At 42.7% G+C, this 22891-nt stretch overlaps 1 protein-coding gene across 1 annotated transcript; it reads left to right on the top strand.

Moving 5' to 3' along the window:
* Positions 1-252: 252 nt before the first annotated feature.
* Positions 253-19954, top strand: LOC138794942 (mast cell carboxypeptidase A-like). The gene is made up of 11 exons (XM_069973879.1): positions 253-329; positions 461-536; positions 2018-2142; positions 2682-2778; positions 2850-2951; positions 3565-3666; positions 6254-6364; positions 7278-7368; positions 16690-16892; positions 17825-17909; positions 19680-19954. The coding sequence occupies exons 1-11, from the start codon at positions 259-261 to the stop codon at positions 19865-19867; spliced, it is 1251 nt and encodes a 416-aa protein (XP_069829980.1). The 5' UTR covers positions 253-258; the 3' UTR covers positions 19868-19954.
* The last annotated feature ends 2937 nt before the right edge of the window (positions 19955-22891 follow it).

The raw sequence follows: 22891 nt of genomic DNA, 5'->3' as shown, positions 1-22891 counted from the left end.
TCTGACTTATACATCTGCTGGTTATGATTCACTTTTGATGAATCACAACTTTCTGGTGGTTTCTGGTTTCAGTGGGCAACACTCTGTTGTTTCAGATTGGAGATATCCTATATGATATTGATTGGGACAATATGTTGATTAAAATGTTATCTAGTAATATTTCCTTAGAATAACGGAAGATGATCAGATGGTGATCACATGTAGTTGTCTGTAAAAAGATATAAGGGGGAAATAAATTAGAAAAGAACAGCAGACAATATGAAGCTGTTCCTTCTTCTGAGTACTGTAGCAGTCAGTCTCAGCGTTCCACATGGTCGGCGATATGACAAGTACGGTTCTTTTCTATGCCTGGTGAAGCTTTTCATTTAATGGCTGATCTGATGACCCTTTAATACTTACAATAATATATCTTTCATATTTCTGATTGTACCTTCTAAATTTATACTTTTTCCCTTTGCAGTGAGAAACTATTTCATGTTACTCCTAAAAGTGAGGATGAGGCACAATTCATAAAATACTTGGACTCCACAATGAAGGTGAGTTTGTGTTCATTAGGTTATGGCCGGGTTCACACACAGTATATTTCAGTCAGTATTTGATCAGTATTTTGCAACCTCAACCAGGAGTGGATTGAAAACACAGGCTATGTTCACAAAATGTTGAAATTGAGTGGATGGCCGCCATATAAGGGCGGGTTCACACTACGGAATTCTCGCGCTTTTCCGCTGGCTCCATAGACACCATTCTATGGGCCGGCGTATTCCGCGATCCGCTAAAAGAAGTGACATGACACTACTTTCAGCGTATAGCGGAATACGCCGGCCCATAGAATGGTGTCTATGGGGCCGGCGAAAAGGCGCCCAGATGTGCTGGCGGACAGCTGACGGAATTCCGCGGACATTGTCCGTGAGAATTCCGTAGTGTGAACCCGCCCTTAGGCTGGGTTCACACTGCGTTTATGCAATCCGTTTTTTTCATCCGTTTTTTGCAAAAAAAATAAAAAATCATGCATTTGTGTGCATCCGTTTTGATCTGTTTTTTCCATAGACTTCCATTTCCATTCCATTTCCATTGACAATACTTTTGTGTCTGTTAAGAAAACGGATCCGTTTGATCCTTATTTTTATAATGGAAGTCAATGGAAAAACGGATCAAAACGGATGCACAAAAATGCATCAGTTTTTTGCAAAAAAACGGATGGAAAAAAAAAACGGATTGTAAAAACACAGTGTAGACCCAGCCTAACAGTAAAAAACTGCCAATATTTCAATATAACAGCCGTTGTTTTTAATTAACAGCAAATATTTGCCGTTAAATGGCGGCTAGCCACTCAATTTCAACAGTGTGTGAACATAGTCTGTGTTTTCAATCCACTCCGGGTTTTGGATGCAATATGAGGACCACAATACTGACTGAAATATATTGTGTGTGAACCCAGCCTCATATTGCAGGCTTCAATACTAAGGATAGCAGAAAGAAATATAATACTGGTCAAGTGGATACTCATAAAGTTATCTTATCTTATAATACTGGTGTTATATGTAGTAGAGGGGCTTTGGGGGCTCCATCAGTCACCAGGGCCTAGATGTGATTTCTACTGTTGTACTGTACCCCTTATAGTTACTGCCCTGTGAATGTCTCATTGCTCTTTAAACTGATTCAGAGCCAAAGAAAAGAAAGATTTACATTTTTATTTATAAAGCCATCTCTTTTACTTAATAAGGACAACTTCCTTTCTCTTACCTACAGAGTTCAGCCACACATGTAGGCTGTGTCCCGACAACGCCTTTTTTCTTTTGGCAATTTTACAGCCATCTTTTTGGACGTCCATCATTTTGGTGCCAGAATATAATAATAAATAAAAAAGGCAGGTGTAAAACAGCCAAAAAATGAAGCTGTGTGAACATAAACATAGAGCAATTCATACTGCTGTGGATTTTCATAAAATCTCGATCACAACTTTCAAACTATAGTAAATGTGTATAATTATATCAATTAAAATCCATGAATTTTACAGCTTGACTTCTGGAAACCCAAATATGCTCATGGTGTGACCCCAAAAACCAAAGTGTATTTTCATGCTGATGCACAACAATCTAAAGTGATCGAGAAGCTCCTAGAACAAAAAAGAATCGAGTACAAGTAGGTAATATATAGCATCTATGAAATCACAATGTTTGACTTCACATAGTTCTTCCCTTTTCTGTGTTTCATGGCAAAATGGCATGAGAGTACCCCTGCCCCATTAATCTTCACATTAATTCATGGGCTGCTAAGGATGAAGGCCATTGATCTTCACATTGATTCATGGGCTGCTAAGGATGAAGCCAACCACTAATCAATAGGGGAAATAATCAAAATTGTGCAGATATGGCTAGAAAGAATGGTATATTCCATCTTGAAAAGTTATCCACTATTCACATAATAGGGGATAACCAACTAATTGGGGAGGGGGTGTTGGGGAGGCTTGGGGTTGCCCAGCAGTTGGACCCACCTTCCAGTTGGCTATTTATCTCTTATCATTTTTAAATGGGAATACCCCTCTATTGGGGTCATGGAAGACAGATTTGACTCCATATTGTGGCTCTTCTTATAAGCTGGCATACAGTAGCTATATCAGAACATACATTGTGGGGTGCTGTTTGTTATGTTTCATTATAATCCGTTATATTTTCCATCAGGATAGTTTTTCATGATTTACAAAAAACTATTGAGAATCAACGTACTAAAGAAAGAAAATACAAGAAAAGCTTTACCCGCTACCATGAATGGAGAGAGGTCAGTAACATTTACAACCTTCTGAGTCAATCATCTGAGCAGGACAATTTACATGTGTCCTGTTTTATTAGATTGCTGTGTGGGCTTATTCCATCTCGCTAAAATATCCAAAACTGGCCTCCTTAGTACAGATTGGAGAGACATATGAGGGGCGTCCCATGCTTCTTCTGAAGGTACAATTCTGCTGTCTTCGAATGCTCATATAAATACATCATCTGATATCTCTATACTGTATATCTATTCATATAGTATTCCTAATGATATAATATTCTTTAATCTGTTGACAGTGTGTTCAGCTTAATAATAATAATAATAATTCTTAGAGTACAAGAGAAGTGGAATCATCCACAGCTACAGTCTTAGTTGCCCCAGGGATCATCCACACCCATCAGATTTGACCTTTCATTTTTCAAAGAATCTGTGATGAATGAAAAGTGGAATCTGATTGGTTGCTAGGGGCAACTAAGAAAATTCTACTTTACACCAGTTTGATAAATCTTCCCATTGGTCTCAAAATGTAGCCTTGCATCACTACCTGTCAAATATCACTATACAGAGCTATAAAATAATAAACAGTTGTATCACCATCAATATTGACTTATTTGGTTGGGTTTGATGAAAAGGGCTGCACAAGGGGTATAACAGCCCTCCATGCATCATCAATGTATCCTAATAGGACATGCATAAGGGGGTTCTTTTAGTGAGAGGAAAAGCTGATTTTGTAACATTGAGGAACTCCTATTCATGTTATGTCAAAATGATGGTGTTTTTTTTTACCCTTAAAAGATTGGAAATAAAATATCTGCCAAGAAGGGGATCTTTCTCGATTGTGGAATCCATGCTCGGGAATGGATCTCTCCTGCTTTCTGTCAGTGGTTTGTGACTGAGGTAACTGGAACAGTTTTTGAATGAAAGAAGTACACCCATCTAATACTAAATCTCTCTCACTATTCCTGCAGTGCAGCTTGTTTCCTCCCAGCTCAGCTGCACATGATCTCCAGTGTAAAAATCAATACAAGATATGCTCTGATATATAGATGGAATGTTAGTCTTCCCTGTGTTGCTGATATGTTGTAAACTACAGAATTATATCATCACCTATCAAATCCCTCCTGGCATTTCTAAGACCACTCCCCCACGCCATTCAGCTCCTCTCTCTTTCTTCCTCTGTTAATTCCACCATGTATAGAATATTGCTGGAGATAGAATATCTGCCTTCTCTGAGAGATAAGGAGAGCAGTGATACAGTTGGTGAGTCCATAGATTGTTCTACACCTCCCTGATGACACTGCCTGTATCTTCTATAAGGAGATTCTCTATTGTGTCCCATGAGATGACACATTCTCTACTGTGCAAAAGAACACTGCAGAGAAGGGAAGGAACAACCAAGCCAAGGAATGTCTACAATTAAGGAAACCACCTAAGCAAGGTATCCATCCACAGACAGCTGTTTCGGGGTTTTTGCCCCTCATGAGTGTGGAGTAGGTTTCTGGCTAGTGGGAGCAATGACTAGTAAGTGCATGCAAAAGGACGCTGGTTGACCTCAGGGAGATCAACCGAAACACCACAGGGATACCATCACGTGTCTCAACGTCAGTGTATTCTAGAACATTGCCCCCTGGGTCAACCAGCGTCCTTTTGCATGCACTTACTAGTCATTGCTCCCACTAGCCAGAAACCTACTCCCCACTGATGAGGGGCAAAAACCCGGAAACAGCTGTCTGTGGATGGATACCTTGCTTAGGTGGTTTCCTTAATTGGAGACATTCCTTGGCTGGGTTGTTCGTTCCCGGAGGAAGGTCTGGCTAGTTCACTGACGTTGAGACACTTGATGGTGTCTCTGCGGTGTTTTGGTTGATCTCCCTGAGGTCAACCAGCATCCTTTTGCATGCACTTAATAGTCATTGCTCCCACTAGCCAGAAACCTACTCCACACTGATGAGGGACAAAACTCCCGAAACAGCTGTCTGTGGATGGATACCTTGCTTAGGTGGTTTCCTTAATTAGAGACATTCCTTGGCTTGGTTATTCCTTCCCGGAGGAAGGTCTGGCTAGTTCACTGATGTCAAGACACGTGATGGTGTCTCTGCAGTGTTCTTTTGCATATTTGATTTCCCAGGGGGCAATGTTCTAGAATACACTGATGTTGAGACACGTGATGGTGTCTCTGCGTTGTTTTGGTTGATCTCCCTGAGGTCAACCAGCGTCCTTTTACATTCTCTGTTGTGTCCCATGAGATGACACATTCTCTATTGTATTAAATAGAAAAAGACCGGCACAGCATGCTTATTTAAAAACGCTTATGGGGAGCACTATGTGCTTAGCTGGACTTTATATTCAGACCAAGTACCTTTTCACGAGTGGGGTGCTCAGCTATATGGTAGCTTTAAGAGACAGTCATAGATCATTCATAGAAAGATAGGAATGAAGCGGCACTCACCACTGTAATCGTGCAAAAATTCAGTGCTTGTTTATTCGTCCATACATGGCAAACAAATTTTCTTTAGCAGGTAAGACGCCAACACTTCATAATGGTAACAGGTGACAGCTGTTTCGCTTTACTAAGCTTCTACAGACCTGTATTTATAAATAAATAAATAAATAAACAAATTATATATTGTGATATATATTTTGAGATATATATATATATATATATATATAGCGATATATATATATATATATATATATATATATATATATATATTGTGATATATATATATATATATTAATAATAATAATAATTTTTATTTATATAGCGCCAACAGATTCCGCAGCACTTTACATTTCTGGAGGTACATACATAGACAAAAAATCGACATTACAGAGATACATATAATTATCCATACATGAGGAGTGAGGTCCCCGCTCGCATGCATGAGCTTACATACTATCAGGAGGGGGTGCGAGACAAAATGGCAGAGGGGCAAAGTGCATCGTTGTTCTTATGGTCCGGCCATCTTTATAAATAAGGCAGTGCGGGTAAGAGGGGGTGAACCTGCCACCAGCCAATGCCTGCATGCACAGGTCTAAGTGCTTAAATGCTTTGTGTGTGTGCGTGTATGTATGTGTCTGTGTGTGTGTGCGTGGTGGAGGTGTGTGTGTGTGTGTGTGTGTGGAGGGGGGGTTGAGGGTTGAGTCAAAATTAGGGAACCTGGTAAGCCTGTTTGAACAGATGTGTTTTGAGGGCACGTTTGAAGCTTTGGGTATTGGTGGTGAGTCTGACAGTCTTGGGTAATATGATATTAATAAAAACTAAAGATCATGGCAGGTGGAAAAATAAAAGAGCTATGGCTCTTAAAAAGCAGGGAGGAACATTGCATTAATTTGACCCGGACATCCGGGCATCGAAAGGCTCTGTCTTAAAGGGGTTAAGAAATGTTGTTTTCTACATCTTGTGTTGTCACACCTTGTGTTAATTCTTTAGGAATATTTTTACACTGTAAATTCAAACAATCCTCTTTCACATCCTAACCAGGCAATAAGAACATATGGAAAAGACAAAGAAATTACTAAACTCTTGAACGACTTCACATTCCATGTCTTGCCTGTATTTAATATTGATGGCTATGTTTTTTCTTGGACAAGTGTGAGTATATCAACAATTACTGTATGTTATATATTGTAAAAGAACCAAATTAATGACGTCACTAAAGGTCTGCAGCATGATCTACGGTCATCAGATAGTGTTGAAAAAATGGAGGATAGGCAAGATTTTCTTTGAAGACCTAAGCTAAAGGAAGTTACCATGAGGAAAGTGCTATCAACTAGCTAACAATATCATCTGATCTTTTCTTACCCCACCCAATCAGTTAGCTTGGGGAACTTGATAAAGTCCATAGCAGGAAAATGATGATCATTTGACAGTCTGGTCAGATCACCCCAATGGGACCACAACTTATAGGGGTTGTCCAGCATTAAGTATTTTAACATATTGTTGCTAGTGCATATAAAACAATAAACATGTTATACTTACCTCTCTGCACTATCCCAGTGTCCTGTTCTGGTGTCGCTGGTGTCCCCTACTGACTGCAGAGACTCCACTCCTGATACAAACTCATCTCAGGAATGACAGCCCGCTCAGCCAATTACTGGCTAAGACGGTCCCGTGGCCGGTAACATCACTGCCGAGGAGTTAGTCTCAGAGTTGGAGGCTCTGCATTCAGTGGGGGACACCGCAACAGGACACCAGGGAGTGCATAACATGTGTTGTGTTTTATATGCACCAGCAGTAAAGTATTAAAAATGCTTATCACCAGACAACCAGATAAGTTAGGGCTGTATGCACACAGGATTTATGGCCACATAACAAATGTTTGCAATGCTGCACTGGTATATGCGGAACGCATGATCCATCTAATTAGCAGGGGGGGGGGGGGGGGGACGCAAAAAAAAAATTAAACCCAATGCCTCTTAAACTCTGACAGTCTTTATAATAATAGTTATTCTGAAGCATTTTGTATACACTATAAAGTGACGTTCACATTTTGTAACATTTACAGGATCGTCTTTGGAGAAAGAATCGTGCTCCAACATCTAATGATAAATGTATCGGTACAGATCTTAACAGAAATTTTAATGTATCATGGAATGGTGAGAAACATATTCCAGTCACTAATTAAATTAGATTTGCCTCCCAGTTAATTATATATTATATGTATATTATCATTAATAATGAGTATCAGGCTGTTAACCCCTTAAAAACAGAGTGAATCTTGGCCTTAAGGGAAGAGCCAGTTTTCATTTTTGAGTTTTTGTTTTTCCCCTCGCCATCTAAAAGCCATGGCACTTTTATTTTTCCCATCTACTGGGCCATGTAGGGATTTACTTATTTTTTTCAAGAACAATTGTAGTTTGCAATAGCGCCTTTCAATACACCATAAAATTTATGACGAAACACCCTAAAACCTTTTATTTAATCCTGGTGTTTTTTCTCTTTTTCTTTAAGATGTTATTTGTGCAGGAATAATATTGTTATATTTTAATAGATCGGAAATTGTTCACACTATTATACCAAATATGTTTATTTATTTTTACGTTTTATTTGTAAAATGTGAAAGGCAGCCATTTAAATTTTTATAAGCAAAAGGGGCTTTGTAAAAAAAAAACTTTTTTTATTTCACTTTTTAATTCCCCATAGGGGGCTATTACAAGCAATGATTAGCTATGCCATTGGATAGCATTGATTAGTATTATTGACACTCTACACTCTACATCCAGACCGCTGATCAGACTGCATGGCGAACAAGTATTTTACCTCCAACAGCCAGGGTGACCGATTGGGACCCCCGCAGTCACACTGTGGAGATCCCAATCCATCAGTGACAGCAGCCGTTCCTGTGTCTCCTGTTACTTAAACACCAGTCGCTGCTTTCCATCATTGACAGTGAGGACTTTGCCCTCTTTAAAGCAAGCTTAGCTCCTGAGCTCAATTCATAGTTCCATACTAAACGGAAGGGTACACCTATGGCACTTTGAACTAAAGTGCAGGTACCGTTTCTGTAAATGTACGTTCCATGAAGAGGTTAAATGGGCATTGACACCAAGAAAAAAATTGATATGTCACAGAAAGAAGTCAAAAGTTTTTATCCATCTGAGGTTTCAGATCGCTATCAATCAGCAGAATGAGCTGCTAGAAGTCTGTGCTTACCCCTTCTCTCCTTTTTCTGTGTCACATTACCAAGACAGCTGTATAATCTAAGTCTTGATGTACAACAGGTGCACTAGTTCTCCTGATCAGTAATGGTCTGAACTTCAGACACCAACCGCTAAAATTTTTTATTATTATTATTATTATTATTATTATTAACCCCTAGACGACCCAGGGCGTATAGTTACGCCATGGAAGTCTGTCCCCAGACGACCTAGGGCGTAACTGTACGCCCTGGGTGTTTCTCCCGCTATGAAGCGTGCTCCGGAGCGGAGTGCGCTTCATAGGAGGTGGGGGCCGGCTGCCGCGTGTCATTAACTCCTTAAACACCACGATCGCTGCGCGACCGCGGCGTTTAAGTGTAAGTGACAGGGGGAGTCCCCTGTCACTTACCGATCGGGACCCCCGAAGTGTGACTGCGGGGGTCCCGATCGGTAAAACGGACTGCCGGAGGTCTCTCACCTGCCTCCGTGCGGTCCGATCGGCGATCTGCTACACTGAGCCTGCACAGGCAGGCTCAATGAGCAGATCGCCGATAACACTGATCAATGCTATGCCCAGGGCCGGTTTTAGGCTAAGTGAGGCCCTGGGCAAAATTAAAAGTGGGGCCCCAAAAAGGTACCATGTTTGCTGTAGATTGGATGTGGTGTTTCGTCATTCATTTTCACAGCATAGTTCACAGTGTGAAATCTGTAGCGTAAAATCTTCAGCAAACATAGTACATGTAAATGTCCCCTTGAAGATACGTTCTCATGGAACAAGTTAGCAGCGGATCTCACGCTGCAAGTTTCTCAGCAAATCCGCTGCGATACTCGGTATCATTATGTTCTCTGGCCCTGCATTCTGAATATCTGCTGCTAGCATGTAGTGACCGCCATGTTTACCTAATTACCTGCCAGTAAAAATAATAAGGCTGCATTCCCACGTTCTGTGATCCGTTATGTGGAATGCATGTACCGGAGTCCCCCCGCGCCCGGACAGCATCTGTAATTAGATGCTGGGAGCGGGGGAGACTGTATTCATGAGCGCCGCGCTGTAGTAACAGCACCGCGCGACTGATTCATTACAGCGCGGCGCTTATGAATACAGTCTCCCCCGCTTCCAGCATCTAATTACAGATACTGCCCGGGCACGGGGGGGCTCCGGTACATGTATTCCACGTCCATGATTCGTTAGGATCACGGAACGTGGGAATTCAGCCTAAGGAGCAACTGCTTACCTGCCGGCACTCCCTCGTCACGCTCCTCCAGGAGTCTCTGGGTCTCTGCACTCAGCCAGTGTGCTGTCCTGCGGCAGCCTGTGATTGGCTGAGCGGCCATCAGTGAGCAGGACTTGGGCAGGTAAGCACGAGCAGGTACGCTTGGGCTGGTTATTATTTTTACTGGCAGCTAATTAATTAAATATGACCGTCACTACATCCTCATAGTGGAATGAATATCCATTGTAAGAATCCAGGGCCATTGACTATAATGATACTGAGTATCACAGCAGATTTGCTGAGAAACTTGCAGCGTGAAATCCACTGCGAACTTGCTACATGTGAATGCATCCCAAAGGAGATTTGTTCTACTTCGTACAAAGCAAAACTAATCTACTTTGCTCCTCTCTAGTACCTGCATTAGATGGTTTGCTTGGCAGCTGTGCCACATGGCGTGCAGCAGTTTCTCTACATATCTAATGTCAAATTGGGCAGAAAAGTGCTGCGCTGCACAGCGGTATTGTCACTTATCTAAACCTCTGACATGTCACTGAGAGACCTGCTGAAATTGTCAGTTATAAGTGGGTGAAGCACGCAGTAGAGCACTTCACTCCCTGGCTGATTCACTCACTCCACAGACTAGAAATCAGACCTTGCAGCCGGCCTAGGAGTGGCGCACACTACTGCGCACATCACCCGCGTATAACTGGTGATCGCCATGGGTCTCTGAATGACATGTCACAAGATAAGACAAATGACAGCACCACTTTAATACCTCAATATATTTTAAATATAATACAGTACACCTTACACAGTGTGTGTATATATATATATATATGTGTATATATATATATATATATATATATATATATATATATATATACATACATATATATATAGTGCCACTTCCTATAATACTCATGCATTGAGGACCTTTATATTTACTCCATATTGAGGTGTTACTAGCCAGGTGCACTACATTGTATTATATCCACTACGCATTGTGATGTTTACTTGTACATGAGAACACAGGCATACACAGTGTCAGGCTATGTTCACACAACGTATGTTTTGTATCAATCACGGCTGTTGTTTCAATTTGCAACAATGGCTGTGATTTATACAAAATACACGTTCTATTGAAATTAATGGAATCCTGGCCGGAGTGTATACACATAGTACATATATATACATACACATGGTATACACTCCAGTCGGGGTTCCATCCGGCCACACTAAAAACCCACATGTCAGTTTTCTGCGGTCGCAGAGAACCTGTCAGTGCACACAATGGAGCATCTGGCTCTGGCCGCATGCTCCATTGTGTGCAGCGGTGAATTCGGATGCAGGTGCACACAGGTGCGCCCGCGTCTAAATTCAATAGAAGTGAATATCATCCAGCCGATACTGCAGTACCATCCAGAATGATCTTCAGAAACACCGACCGTTCTGTGATCCAACCGGGTCACAGAACGGCCGGTGTTATACTTAGTGTAAACCTGGCCTCACACATACAATCTCGTACATATTTAAACACACAATATTATGCATAAATATCCAGTACACACACAGACACACACCATACACACTAAATATACATTATATATTAGTACACCCCCAAACACATGATATAACCGTACACACACCCCCATACACATTATATAACAGTACGACCCCCCAAACATGATATAACTGTACACACAACCCCCATACACATTATATAACAGTATGACCCCCCAAACATGATATAACTGTACACACACACACCCATACACATGATATAACCGTATACACACACACACTTCATACACATTATATAGTACACACATATACAACCTCACACATATCTAAACACATATTATGTATATGTAAACCTCCAGTACACACACATTGACCATACATTATATAAGAATACCCATACACATTATAGAACAGTCCCCCCCCTACACATTATATAGCAGTACACCCATACACTATATACACATATACTTACATTAGTAGTTGGTAGTTAATAATTCAGCAGCTGATGACAGGGCCGGACTGGGAGCCTTATGCTGCTGCTGCTGGTTTCTTCCTCCTCTTACCTGTTGTCCCGACTGCCAGCAGTGTAACATTACACCAGCTGCAGCAGCAGGACAGGAAGCCTGGTGTGTACGGGACCTCGGGAAGGAGAAGGAGGGGGAGGGGAGGTGTCGGCTCCAGCAGCAGGACAGGACCCTCAGTGTAAGGAACCTCAGGGAAGGGGGAGGGGGAGTGTGGGCTCCAGCAGCAGCAGCTCCTCAGTGCAGGGGACCTCAGGGAAGGAGAAGGAGGGGGAGGGGAGGTGTCGGCTCGAGCAGCCGCTCTGTCAGCCTGTGCTTAGAGCAGAGCTCCCTCTGCCCTGGTGCAGGCTGCTGCCGTGTATTCCTGAATCTGATACCCAGGAATCACGGCAGCTGCAGGGGGCCCCCTGGGGGATGGGGGCCCTGGGCAACTGCCCTCTTTGCCCCCCCCTAACGCCGGCCCTGGCTATGCCTATGGCATAGCAATGGTCAGTGTAAAAATGCAAGTACTGGATGTAAAAGTCCCCCAAAGGGACTTCAAATGTGTTTAAAAAAAATAAGTTAAAAACACTAACACACTACTCCAAAACCCCTCCCCCAATAAAAGTTGAAATCACCCCCCTTTCCCATTATATAAATAAAACATATAAAAATAAATAAACAAATAAACATATAATATACCGTAGCGTGCGTAATTGTCCGATCTATTAAAATATAACAAGCGTCATTGCGAACGGTAAATGGGAAAGAGGGAAAAAATTGCGCGGATTACCGATTTTATGTTACATTATATAGAAACATTTTTTATAAAAAGTGATCAAAACGTCCGATCTTCACAAATATGGTATTAATAAAAACTAGAGATCATGGCGGAAAAAATGACACCACATACAGCCTCATAGGTGAAAAAATAAAACCGTTATAAGCGTCACAATAGTCCCATTTTATTTATAATTAATTGCCAAAAAAAAGGATTTCATTTAAAAAAAATATATAACATTAGAGAATCTGTGTAAACCTGCATATGGTTGTGTTCGGGCTGACCTATAGAATAATTGTATCATGTCGCTGTTACCATATAGTGCATTACGTAGACACAGGAACCCCCCAAACGTTACCATATTGCATTCTTTTTTGCGATTTCACCAATTTATATCTTCATAAATAATATATTTGGAATTCCATAAATAATATATTTGGAATTCTATAATACATGTTATGGTAAAATGAATGACGCCATTACACAGTACAACTATTCCTGTAACAAATAAGCCCTTACATGGCCTTGTAGATAAAAAAACTGAAAGTGCTAGAGCTCTTAGAAGGGTAGGAGGGAAAAACGGAAACACTAAGATTAAAATTTGCGCGGTCCACTGGGTCATTTTGGGCCTGGTCCTCAAAGGGTTAATATAACAATAATATTATCATTATTATATAACAAAAAAGAAAGAGTCCAACTGCACCAAAATAAAGTATGCATGGCAATGTAGAGGAAGGATGCACACCAGCAGGCCAAAACCAATGGCGAATAACATGAATGCTATGTTCACAATCTGTAAAATAATACCAAAATATGGTCTTAATTTTGAATTGAAAATACAGCCACATTTTCATTTTCACACTGGCTATTAGACTAGTTTTGCTAGTGTGCGCAGTGCTTTCGATATCTGCTACCTGTATTGTTATCTGGCTTTCCTGATCTCGGCTCTTGTCACATGACTTTTCTTTGGATTTAGTTTTTTTTGTACTTTGTTTGCTGTTTGGTTTTGACCCGGCTTGTCTATTATCCGTATCTGTAAGTTTGTGTTGTCAATGCTTTTGACATATCGTAAGTTAGTGACTGTCACCCAGTTGCCTGTAGTTACCTAGGGCTGTCTGAGGCAAGTAGGCAGGGAGAGTGGACAGGCACGAGTTCCAGGTTTGTGTCAGTAATAATGCGCTCCCTTGAAGTCAATGGGAAATTGGACACTACCACAGCCCCTCTCTATACATTACAAGGCAGGAGGGGGCGCTGTTTATGGTTCAATCCGTCTTGCCCTGCCCGCTGCATTATCTCCCCAGCCTGCGCCATTACTCCAGGCACCACTCCAGCTCTGCTACATCCCTGCACCTTGGCACTAATTTGGCTCCACTACTTCCCTGCACCCAGGCACTACTGAGGCTCCGCTACAGCCCAGCACCAGCTCTGCTATAACTCTGCACTACTCTGCAGCATTCCTTCCCTGTGGACACTACTCCAGGTCCATCACTCCGGTGGCTGAGGTGCTGGGTGTTTGTGGGTGGCCGGTGGCTGAGGTGAAGGGGGCTTGTGAGCAGCCAGTGGAAGAGGTGTGTGGTGGGTGGTCTTTGGCAGCGGCTGGTGGCAGAAGCAGGCAGCGAATGCATACTGTTGCTGTAGGCATTTCCCACTAAAGCTGATTTAAGTGGGTACGGGTAACCCTCTCTTCAATGGGCAGGGTTAAAATTGCTAACCCGGCCCACTGAATAAAGGGAGGACACGTGATCCATAACACAGACGGTGGGAGCCAGGAGAAAGGATTGTGTCCAGGGGCGAAGCTAGGATTCATGGGGCCCCATAGCAAAAAAACTGTATGGGGCCCCATGAATCCTGTACGCTCCCCTACCCCCCCCCCTCGCCAAACACAGACAATGACGCACATATACAAACACAGAGGCACCATTAACATATATACAGATAAGCCACTGACATACACACATATTTAGGCTACGTTCACACAGAGCAAAAGGGGCGAAGGAAATATTTCCGCCTGAAATCAACTGACGCTGAATTCCGAGCAGAATATAAGCAGAATGTAAGCAGAATCCCTGCGTATTCCGCTAGGAAAGTGTTCAGCTCGTAATCAGCTCTTGACAAATTCAGCGCGGAATACTCGAGGAATCCGCGCTGAATCCGCACTCATTCAGCGCTGAAATTCAGCGAGTATTTGGCGAATAAACTAGACTATACCAGAATATATACTAGAATCCTCCTCCCCCCTTTTTTACCCATTTCCGCGCTGATTTAGCGCGTAATTTCCGCTTGTATTACGCTTGTATTCCGCGCTGAATATGCGCATATTCCGCGCTGAAATAGAAAATCAGAGCCCCATTGGTTTGTATTGGCTTCCGCTAGTGGAAGAATGAACATGTTCATTCTTCTGGCGGAAAGCGGATTAGTTCAGTGCGGAAATTCCACCGTGGAAATTAGCTCTGCATCTATTTTAACGGCTGAAATTTCAGCGCTGATTCAGCGCAGAAATTCAGCTGCTTTTGCTCAGTGTGAACGAACCCATACGCTGTAATATGATTACACTAGTGCTGATGTATACGCCATGAGTAGACTGTACACAGGGAAATCATCTAAGTGTAATAAGAAATACTCAACCAGAAATAAAAGAAAATGCAGCAGATATTAATGGTGGGTTCTTTTTTTAGAGCCCAGCATTAATAGAAGCTGCTGCAGAACGTCTTTGGGAGCAAACATGTCAATCACTTGAGACATGTCAGGGCTGCGGCGGTGTCCCGCGCTCCGGACCGCCGCCGCACCCCCTCACCCTGTCCTGCAGCCGCCAGTGTCCACGTGCAGGGACCCGGTGCTGCTGCCACTTCGGCCCCTGGGGGCGCCTCACCTTGCCCCGCTCCTGTCCATCGCTGTGCCGGCCGGCGCGTGCGTCCCTGCCTCCTAGGGCGCGCGTGCGCCGGCTGTCTCTTAGTTAAAGGGGCAGTCCGTCCCTAATTGGTCACATCCCACACACTCTCCTATAAATTTCAGCCCTGCCCCACCTCAGGTGTTGGAGCCTCTACATGCTTCCCATAGCGTTTGGCCCAGCTCCCTGTTGTTCCTGACCTCAGTCCTTGTTCCCAGTTTCTGTCCACTGTCCCGGTCCCTAGCTCCTGCCGGCTGCTTAACTCGTTGTTTCCTGAGTACTGTCTGCCACCTGCGGTTACGCCTACAGACCTCTGCCTGCACTTCTGCCTACTGCTCCTGCCACGCCTCGCCTGCTGTCACTAGCAACCGAGCCAGGGGTAGCGACCTGGGGGTCGCCTGCCGCAGCAACTTCATCCCGCCTTGCGGCGGGCTCTGGTGAAAACCAGCGGCCCCTTAGACTCTGCTCCCTGGTGAGGTTTGTGCCATCGCTAGTGACGGTTCAGTGGATCCACGACTCCAGGCGTTACAAGACACTACTGACATACACGAACACACACATATACACCAGTGTTACAGACATTGCTGACATACACACACACATATATAGCCACAGATACATACACATACTGACATATAAATATATACACAGATACATATATACACACACTGACATATACATATACCCACAGATGCATATATACACTCACTGACACACATACACAGCACTTACAGCTCCCAGGCTTCCCCCCTCCTCCTCCTGTAGTTCGGGCTGATCTTCACATAGAAGTATTTAGGACCTTTGGGTCATGTGACCCAAAGGTCCTTCATCCCTCTCATGTGCCGTGCAGGACCTGGCAGGTCCTGCTCCTCTGTTCAGCCCGCTCACCCGGCACTACAGTAAGGGGGCTGAACAGTGCAGTGGGGGTCCCTCTTCCTCTCTGGACCCCTGGGGGTACAGTGGACGGTACCTAGCATGAAGGCAGGGCAGGCTTCCTCGGGCCCCCTTCCTGCAGGGGCCCCATAGCAGTCACCTTCCCTGCCTTCATGGTAGCTACGCCACTGATTGTGTCTGAGTTTAGCTCCTTTTTGTGTCCAGAGGGATTAGTCAGGGAAAATAAACAGGAAACAGCTCAAAACACATAATCCTTTGCTTTGAGCAATATTTTGACCTATAGGTTGACTATTTAACAACAGAAACAAAAACTTTTTAAGTGGAATAACCCATTTCATGGGATCTCTGCTGTACTTTACTCTTCAAATAAATGTTTTAAATGAACTTACACTGTTTTAATAAAAAAAAGTCATTTTATAGTGTGGATGCATAGTTAAAGCAGAAAATTGCAGCGCTCATATGCTGTACATCTTCCTTGCACAGGTATTCACTATGATGATGAGCCTTGTAGTGAGGCTTATGCTGGAAGTGACCCAGAATCTGAACCTGAAACAGAAGCTGTTGCTTCATATATTCGGGATAACCTTTCCTCTTTGAAGGCTTATATAAGTTTCCACTCATTCTCACAATTACTGTTATATCCCTATGGATATACAGAAGAAGAAGCACCAAATCACAAGAAGCTGGTAAGTCAAAATCTAAGTGAGTGACGTGAGCAATATATAGAGAGAGAGAGTCTCCTGACCTGTCTGTCTCAGTAAATACTTGCATTCACAAAAAATAACAATTCTAGAGAATATTTTCTTATAAATTAGCATTAGAGATGAGCGAACCGGGTTTGTGTTCGAGTCCATCTGAACCCGATCCTTTGGCATTTGATTAGCTGAGGCTGCTAAACTTGGATAAAGCTCTAAGGTTGTCTGGAAAACATGGATACAGCCAATGACTATATCCATGATTTCCACATAGCCTTAGGGCTTTATCCAACTTCAGCAGCCACCGCTAATCAAATGCCGAAAGTTGGGGTTCGGATGGACTTGAACCTGAACCTGAACCTGGTTTGCTCATCTCTAATTAGCATGCTTCCATTCCTCTCTTTTTCATTCTGGAAATATATTAATTAATTGACAACTGGGCATTATCATTCTCCTGGTCAATACTACAACAGCAGTGACTGGATAAGCTGAGAATCTGTAGGAATATGTCTTTGTTTTTACTGACTTAATGGGGCTGTCTAAACCAACCTATCACATTCTAGCTTTCACGCCAGCCAATAACACTTAAGTATATGATGGCAAAGGACTGCAATTTCCAGAATGGGGGTTCCACATCACCCAGTGGAATGGAACAGCGGGGATATGTACAGTATTATTGGATGGAGAATGACTTTAAGAGTCCAAATCTTGGTAAGGGCAGTCACCTTACAATGGAAAATTTCAGATGGGAAAAAGTTGATGATGCAACTTTAAAACCTTTGCAGGCTACAGCCACCATGGACCCCAGAGTACAAAGTTTCCCTCCTTACCTATTCATCTATAGCTAGGCATCAAAAAGAACGTATTTGGAACCTAGCCATTAAATAAAGGATATTAAACATTTCACATTGTTTCTTTAACAGGATGAAGTAGCAAAGTCTGCCGTGTCAGCGCTTCAAGGTCTATACAACACCACCTACACATATGGACCTATTGCCACCACAGTATGTAAGTTTGTGGTCTGATTCCACAGAAGAGCTACTATAGTACAAATAAAAATGTATCCCTGCTCCACAGTAATACAATTTTCATGTGAGTGCAAAGTATATGAAAAATCCACTCACTTTTGCGGTCTTCACTTAAACTTCTCTTTATTTTTAAGCAGCAGTATAAGTTCTCATGAGTAAGGAAGCCTTGCCTTCTGAAACGTTGCGCGGCAGGGGAGAGGACGCCTGGCCTCCAGCTATCTCCAGTGCTCTGTGCACATGCAGCCGAACTTATACTACTGCTTAAAAATTAAGAGAAGTCGAAGTGAAGACCCCAAAAGTGAGTGGATTTTTCATATACATTGAAACACATGAAACACATATTTCATATACATTTCATACACATGAAATTGTATTACTGTGGAGCGGGGATACATCATATGTTTAAGCTGTTACAAGCCAAGCAGGTGGTAATTGGCGGTATCCTGTGGCAGCACACACTAGTGTGAAAATAGTGGCACCTGACCAGAACTTGCATTATAGATAAATAAAAATGTTATTGCTTTTATGATAGAATGATGTGAGAACATAGGGTGCATTGCAGCTCGTTCTGCTGAAAGCACCTGCAATAGGCATATGGGCATCAATAGGCATAAGGCCTTAAAAATCAAATTGTCTTGAATATCATGTACACAGCCAGGGATGTGGGTATCACCTACATGGGGAAGAGATGATAAAAAGATGCACTTAGGGTTTTAAAAAATGCCAGCAGAAGCAGTGTGATGCTTTAGACCATGGGTCTCCAAACTGCGGCCCTCCAGCTGTTGCGAAACCACAACTCCCATCATGCCTGGCCAGCTAAAGCTTTGGATTTGGCTGTCCAGACATGATGGGAAATGTAGTTTCACAACAACTGGAGGGCCGCAGTTTGGAGACCCATGCTTTAGACAATATCCTACCGGGAAACCCTAGGCCCTGGTATGCATGTAGATGTTAATGTACCACCTACCTGAACAACTCATCATGGAAAAGAGGTCTCTTTTAACATGATAATGTCTTATGTTAAGCATTGGTTTAAAGAAGATACAGGAGTTCCCAAAATCCCAACCCAACTGTACATACTTGGGATGTGCTAGCTGGAAAAGCCAACACAGTGGCATAGCTACCATAAAGGCAGACCACGCCACTGCCACAGGGCACTACGTGGGCCCACAGGCCCCTGGCCCTTTAATTGTGAGCGTTCGTGATGAATGCTTACGTTTAAATGCTGCAGCACTCTGACTGACAGAGCAAGAAGCCATTGGCTTTTAACCCTGCCAGTCTCTCTTGTGGCAGTACGGCACCTACAGCCACAAGAGCACTCCCCCCACTCCCGTACACATACTCACCAGGCCTGGTGCAGTCCCCCGATGTTCATTCCAAGCATCCCAGTGCATGATTGACATCACTCATGGCAGCTGGGAGAATAAAGGGATGCAGGGGACTGCGCCGGGCCAGGTGAGTAGTACAGTTTTTTGTCACAGGGTCCCATGAACCCTAGCTACGCCCCTGAGCCGACATATAGCTATTTTACCCCTTTAGGTATTCCAATATTTCTTAGCAATAAACTACAAACATCCACTAATTTAGGAACAGTACACAGTGACAAAGTGGCAGGTAGACTACTGCTAAGGAGCAATCGAAAACACTTTAAGTGGAAAGTTGTACATCTCAGAATAAGAAAATATTGCCTTTTGCTTGTGAAAGTGTAAATGCATAAATGTTCCATTATTATTATCCTTTTTATTTTCAGATCCAGTTTGTGGCTCCTCTGTTGACTGGGCATATGACATAGGCATTAAGTACGCATTTGTGTTTGAGTTACGCGATGAAGGTGAATACGGGTTTCTGCTTCCTGAGCACGACATAGAACCAACCTGCAAGGAGACCATGCTGGCTGTGAAACAAATCACTAATTATCTCATGGATGAGGATATATAAGGCACATTGTAAAAAGACACATCACTTAAAGCTTTGGCTTTGAATTTTTTCTGATTAATATAAATACAAAAACTTTTTTACATGTTTTTTCTGCATTAAAAAATTTAAGATCAATTGATTTTGTTTATTTATCTTGTATCCGTTTCGTAGGTTTACATGACAAGTATTCCAGTATATATATATATATATACATATATATATATATTGGGATATATATATATATATATATAGAGAGAGAGAGAGAGAGAGAGAGAGGGATAAGCAAACCGGCCTAGAAAACCACCTGGAAAACTGGGATATAGCCATAGCCTGTATCCCAGTTTTCTAGGCAGTCCTCAGGCTGTATCCACCCTCTCCATGGAGCGGGCAGACAGCGGGAATCAGAAGCCGATAGTTCAGGTTTATACGAACCCGAACCTCGGCTGGTTGGCTCATCCCTAGTTTTAAAGTGTTCTTTAACATTTTTTTTCCTAAATGTTCAACAAATAGTAAGAAACTGCTCACCAATATAATATGTACATGTATTCTGTGTTCAGTCCTCTCAGTGCAAAACTGTTGAGAGCTGGATCACAGCTTCCCCAATGCAACAAATTATTTGTAGTTGTGAGTTTCCTACATGTATTCTTAATATACCCCTCAGGAAGAAAACTATTTGGGACTAGATTATGCTAATAGAGCATAAAGAGTTACTGAGACCCCAATTCCAGGGCCTAATTTAAAACCAGCATATAAGTACTGCGTATGCTGGTCCTCAGATCCCCCCCACCCCACCCTTTTTTGTGTTGAAATCCATAATTTCCTATTCTTTTCTCTGAGATTTTGGTTAATGGGGACTTTTCTTTAAGAGAGGAGATCCCCTTTAAAATCATATATACCACATATGTGGCAGTCACAAGACACTGTTAAATTCATCATTTTAAATAGATTGATAACATTTTGCAGTTTAACAATTAGCGTTATCTTATCATTTTTTGCAAAACAAAACAGTTTGAGATAGTTTAACCGTACTTTGTGCAATCAAGATATTATCATATTTTATCAGTCATACCCTGTTCTAAGGTCCTTGAAGAAACTCCTAAGGATAAATAAAAAAAATACTACTGCAAAATAAAATGGAGCTAGTTTTAACCTCTGCATCAGACACTTTTTTTTACCTTTGCAATAATGTTTTACTTTCCAAAGGGAAACAGTGAACATGGAGCAACTAAAAAAAAAGCAAATGTCAAATACATAGCTTAAACATTAGGCTGGCTTAACACTGGCTTTTTTTTTTTTTTTTTTTAACACCATGGCATTTAAAAAAAAAAAAAAAAACACAGCTGCCATATGTTTGCCTTATAATTTTGCCTTTTTGGGGTGGCGTTTTTCTCTCCTCCTTGGCGTTTTTGAGGCTCTGTGGCAGTTTTATAAAAAAAAACTCAGCATGATGAGGGTTTGGCGTTTTTCATCAAACTGTGGAATTTTTTTACCATAGACTTCAATGGAAGTCTTCTGCTCCGCTAAAAAAAAAAGTGCCATAGCCGCTGCGGTATTCTGTGAGAGAAACACCACAGTCTGGTCCCCAGGAGACCCCCCTAGCACTGAACCCATCCCAGCAAGGAAAGGGGGCAGGTTACTCCCTTCTTGCTGGGATGGGTACAGTGTGAGATTAATGTGGCCCCCCATGGGGATAAGTGTGTATGGTATGCATCCTCACTTAATCCCCTGGGGGACACATTGTTTAGTCTGGAACACAGAGGGTTAAGTGTGGCCAGAATGAAAGCAGCATCTGGCAAGATGCTGCATAATGAAAGGTGCAGCACACCTGTCAAAATGAGGGGTGTTCTGCTATATTTCTTTTCTTTGTGTTTGTCCCTTTTGTTTTTCAGATATCGCTATCCAGAGGATTGTGACGGATTTGGTGGACTACATTGATGGCCAGCCAGGTTAAAAAAACAAACAGCAGCAGCCAAGTCCAGGAATGCCAATTTTGACGCTCCTGGGCTGAATCTGAGGTAATCCTCTGAATACCGATATCTGAAAATTATCAGGGAAAAACACCAAAAAAAGCCATGAGCAGAACTGCTGCTTATAGTCTAGCACATAAGGGGTTAAGTGAGGATGCATAACAAACACATTTAACCCCATGGGGGGTGCAAACTGATCTCAGAAGGTGCCCATCCCAGCAAGGAAGGGGGTTAAGTGCCCCCCTACCTTGCTGAGAGGGGTGCAGTGCTAGGGGGAGAAGGGGAGACCTGTTTATACTCACCACTCATGTCTCCAGTCTTCATCAGAGCCTGGCAAACTGAGCTACAGGCTCTGGCTCTTCAAATGTCACCACATGGAATCAGCGGCTGCAGCTGGGACATCACTGATTGGCTGAGATAATGGTGCACATGCGTAATCTCAGCCAATCAAAGGCTGCAGCTGAGTCTTGGCTCAGCTGCTGGTTAAAGAAGATGGGGGGAAGACCGGGGGTAAGTTAATCATCCACAGCACCACACACACACAAAGGAGTACAGTCTGGCCCACATGGGGTTCATTTAACCACCTGGGAACGAGACTGTAAACCCCCCCCCCCAGCAACCTGGTACACAGAAAACTCACTTAACCACTTCCTTTCTGGAATGGGTGCATTCAGTTCAAGATTTTTGACCCGTACAAAGACTTCAGCAGTGAAGTCCATGGTTAGGTAAAAACACCAATCCAAAAAACGTCAGAATGTCAAAAAGTATAATAACCCCATGAAAAAATGCCATTGGTGTATGGCTTTTTTGTGACGTAGAAAACGCCAAACAAAAAGTATAAGTGAGGGCACCCTCAGGTCAATAATGATGCCCCAAACCCAGTTCAGTGGCAATATCTGTATTGCACCCACCTAGCGACACAACGTGCACTGTGGTAACAGGATGTTGCATGATGTGTCCAGCTACATTGTATAACTAGTCCTGTCATAAGCTGTGGGTGGAGTGGGTACATTTGTATCCATTGCAGGTTATTCTCTGTAAGCTACACCACCTGAATTTCAGATTAAGGCTATGTTCA

The sequence above is a fragment of the Dendropsophus ebraccatus genome, chromosome 6, assembly GCF_027789765.1.
Source record: "Dendropsophus ebraccatus isolate aDenEbr1 chromosome 6, aDenEbr1.pat, whole genome shotgun sequence".
Taxonomy (NCBI): Eukaryota; Metazoa; Chordata; class Amphibia; order Anura; family Hylidae; genus Dendropsophus; species Dendropsophus ebraccatus.
This window is presented reverse-complemented; position numbering and strand designations above follow the sequence as displayed.

What these genes read in the sequence shown, in the direction of transcription:
- LOC138794942 (XM_069973879.1), top strand. Translation starts at nt 259, where the DNA reads ATGAAGCTGTTCCTTCTTCTGAGTACTGTAGCAGTCAGTCTCAGCGTT. An exon ending in GTCCCATGCTTCTTCTGAAG is followed by an intron (nt 2,952 to 3,564) that starts GTACAATTCTGC and finishes TACCCTTAAAAG; the next exon opens with ATTGGAAATAAAATATCTGC. An exon ending in ACCTATTGCCACCACAGTAT is followed by an intron (nt 17,910 to 19,679) that starts GTAAGTTTGTGG and finishes TTTTATTTTCAG; the next exon opens with ATCCAGTTTGTGGCTCCTCT.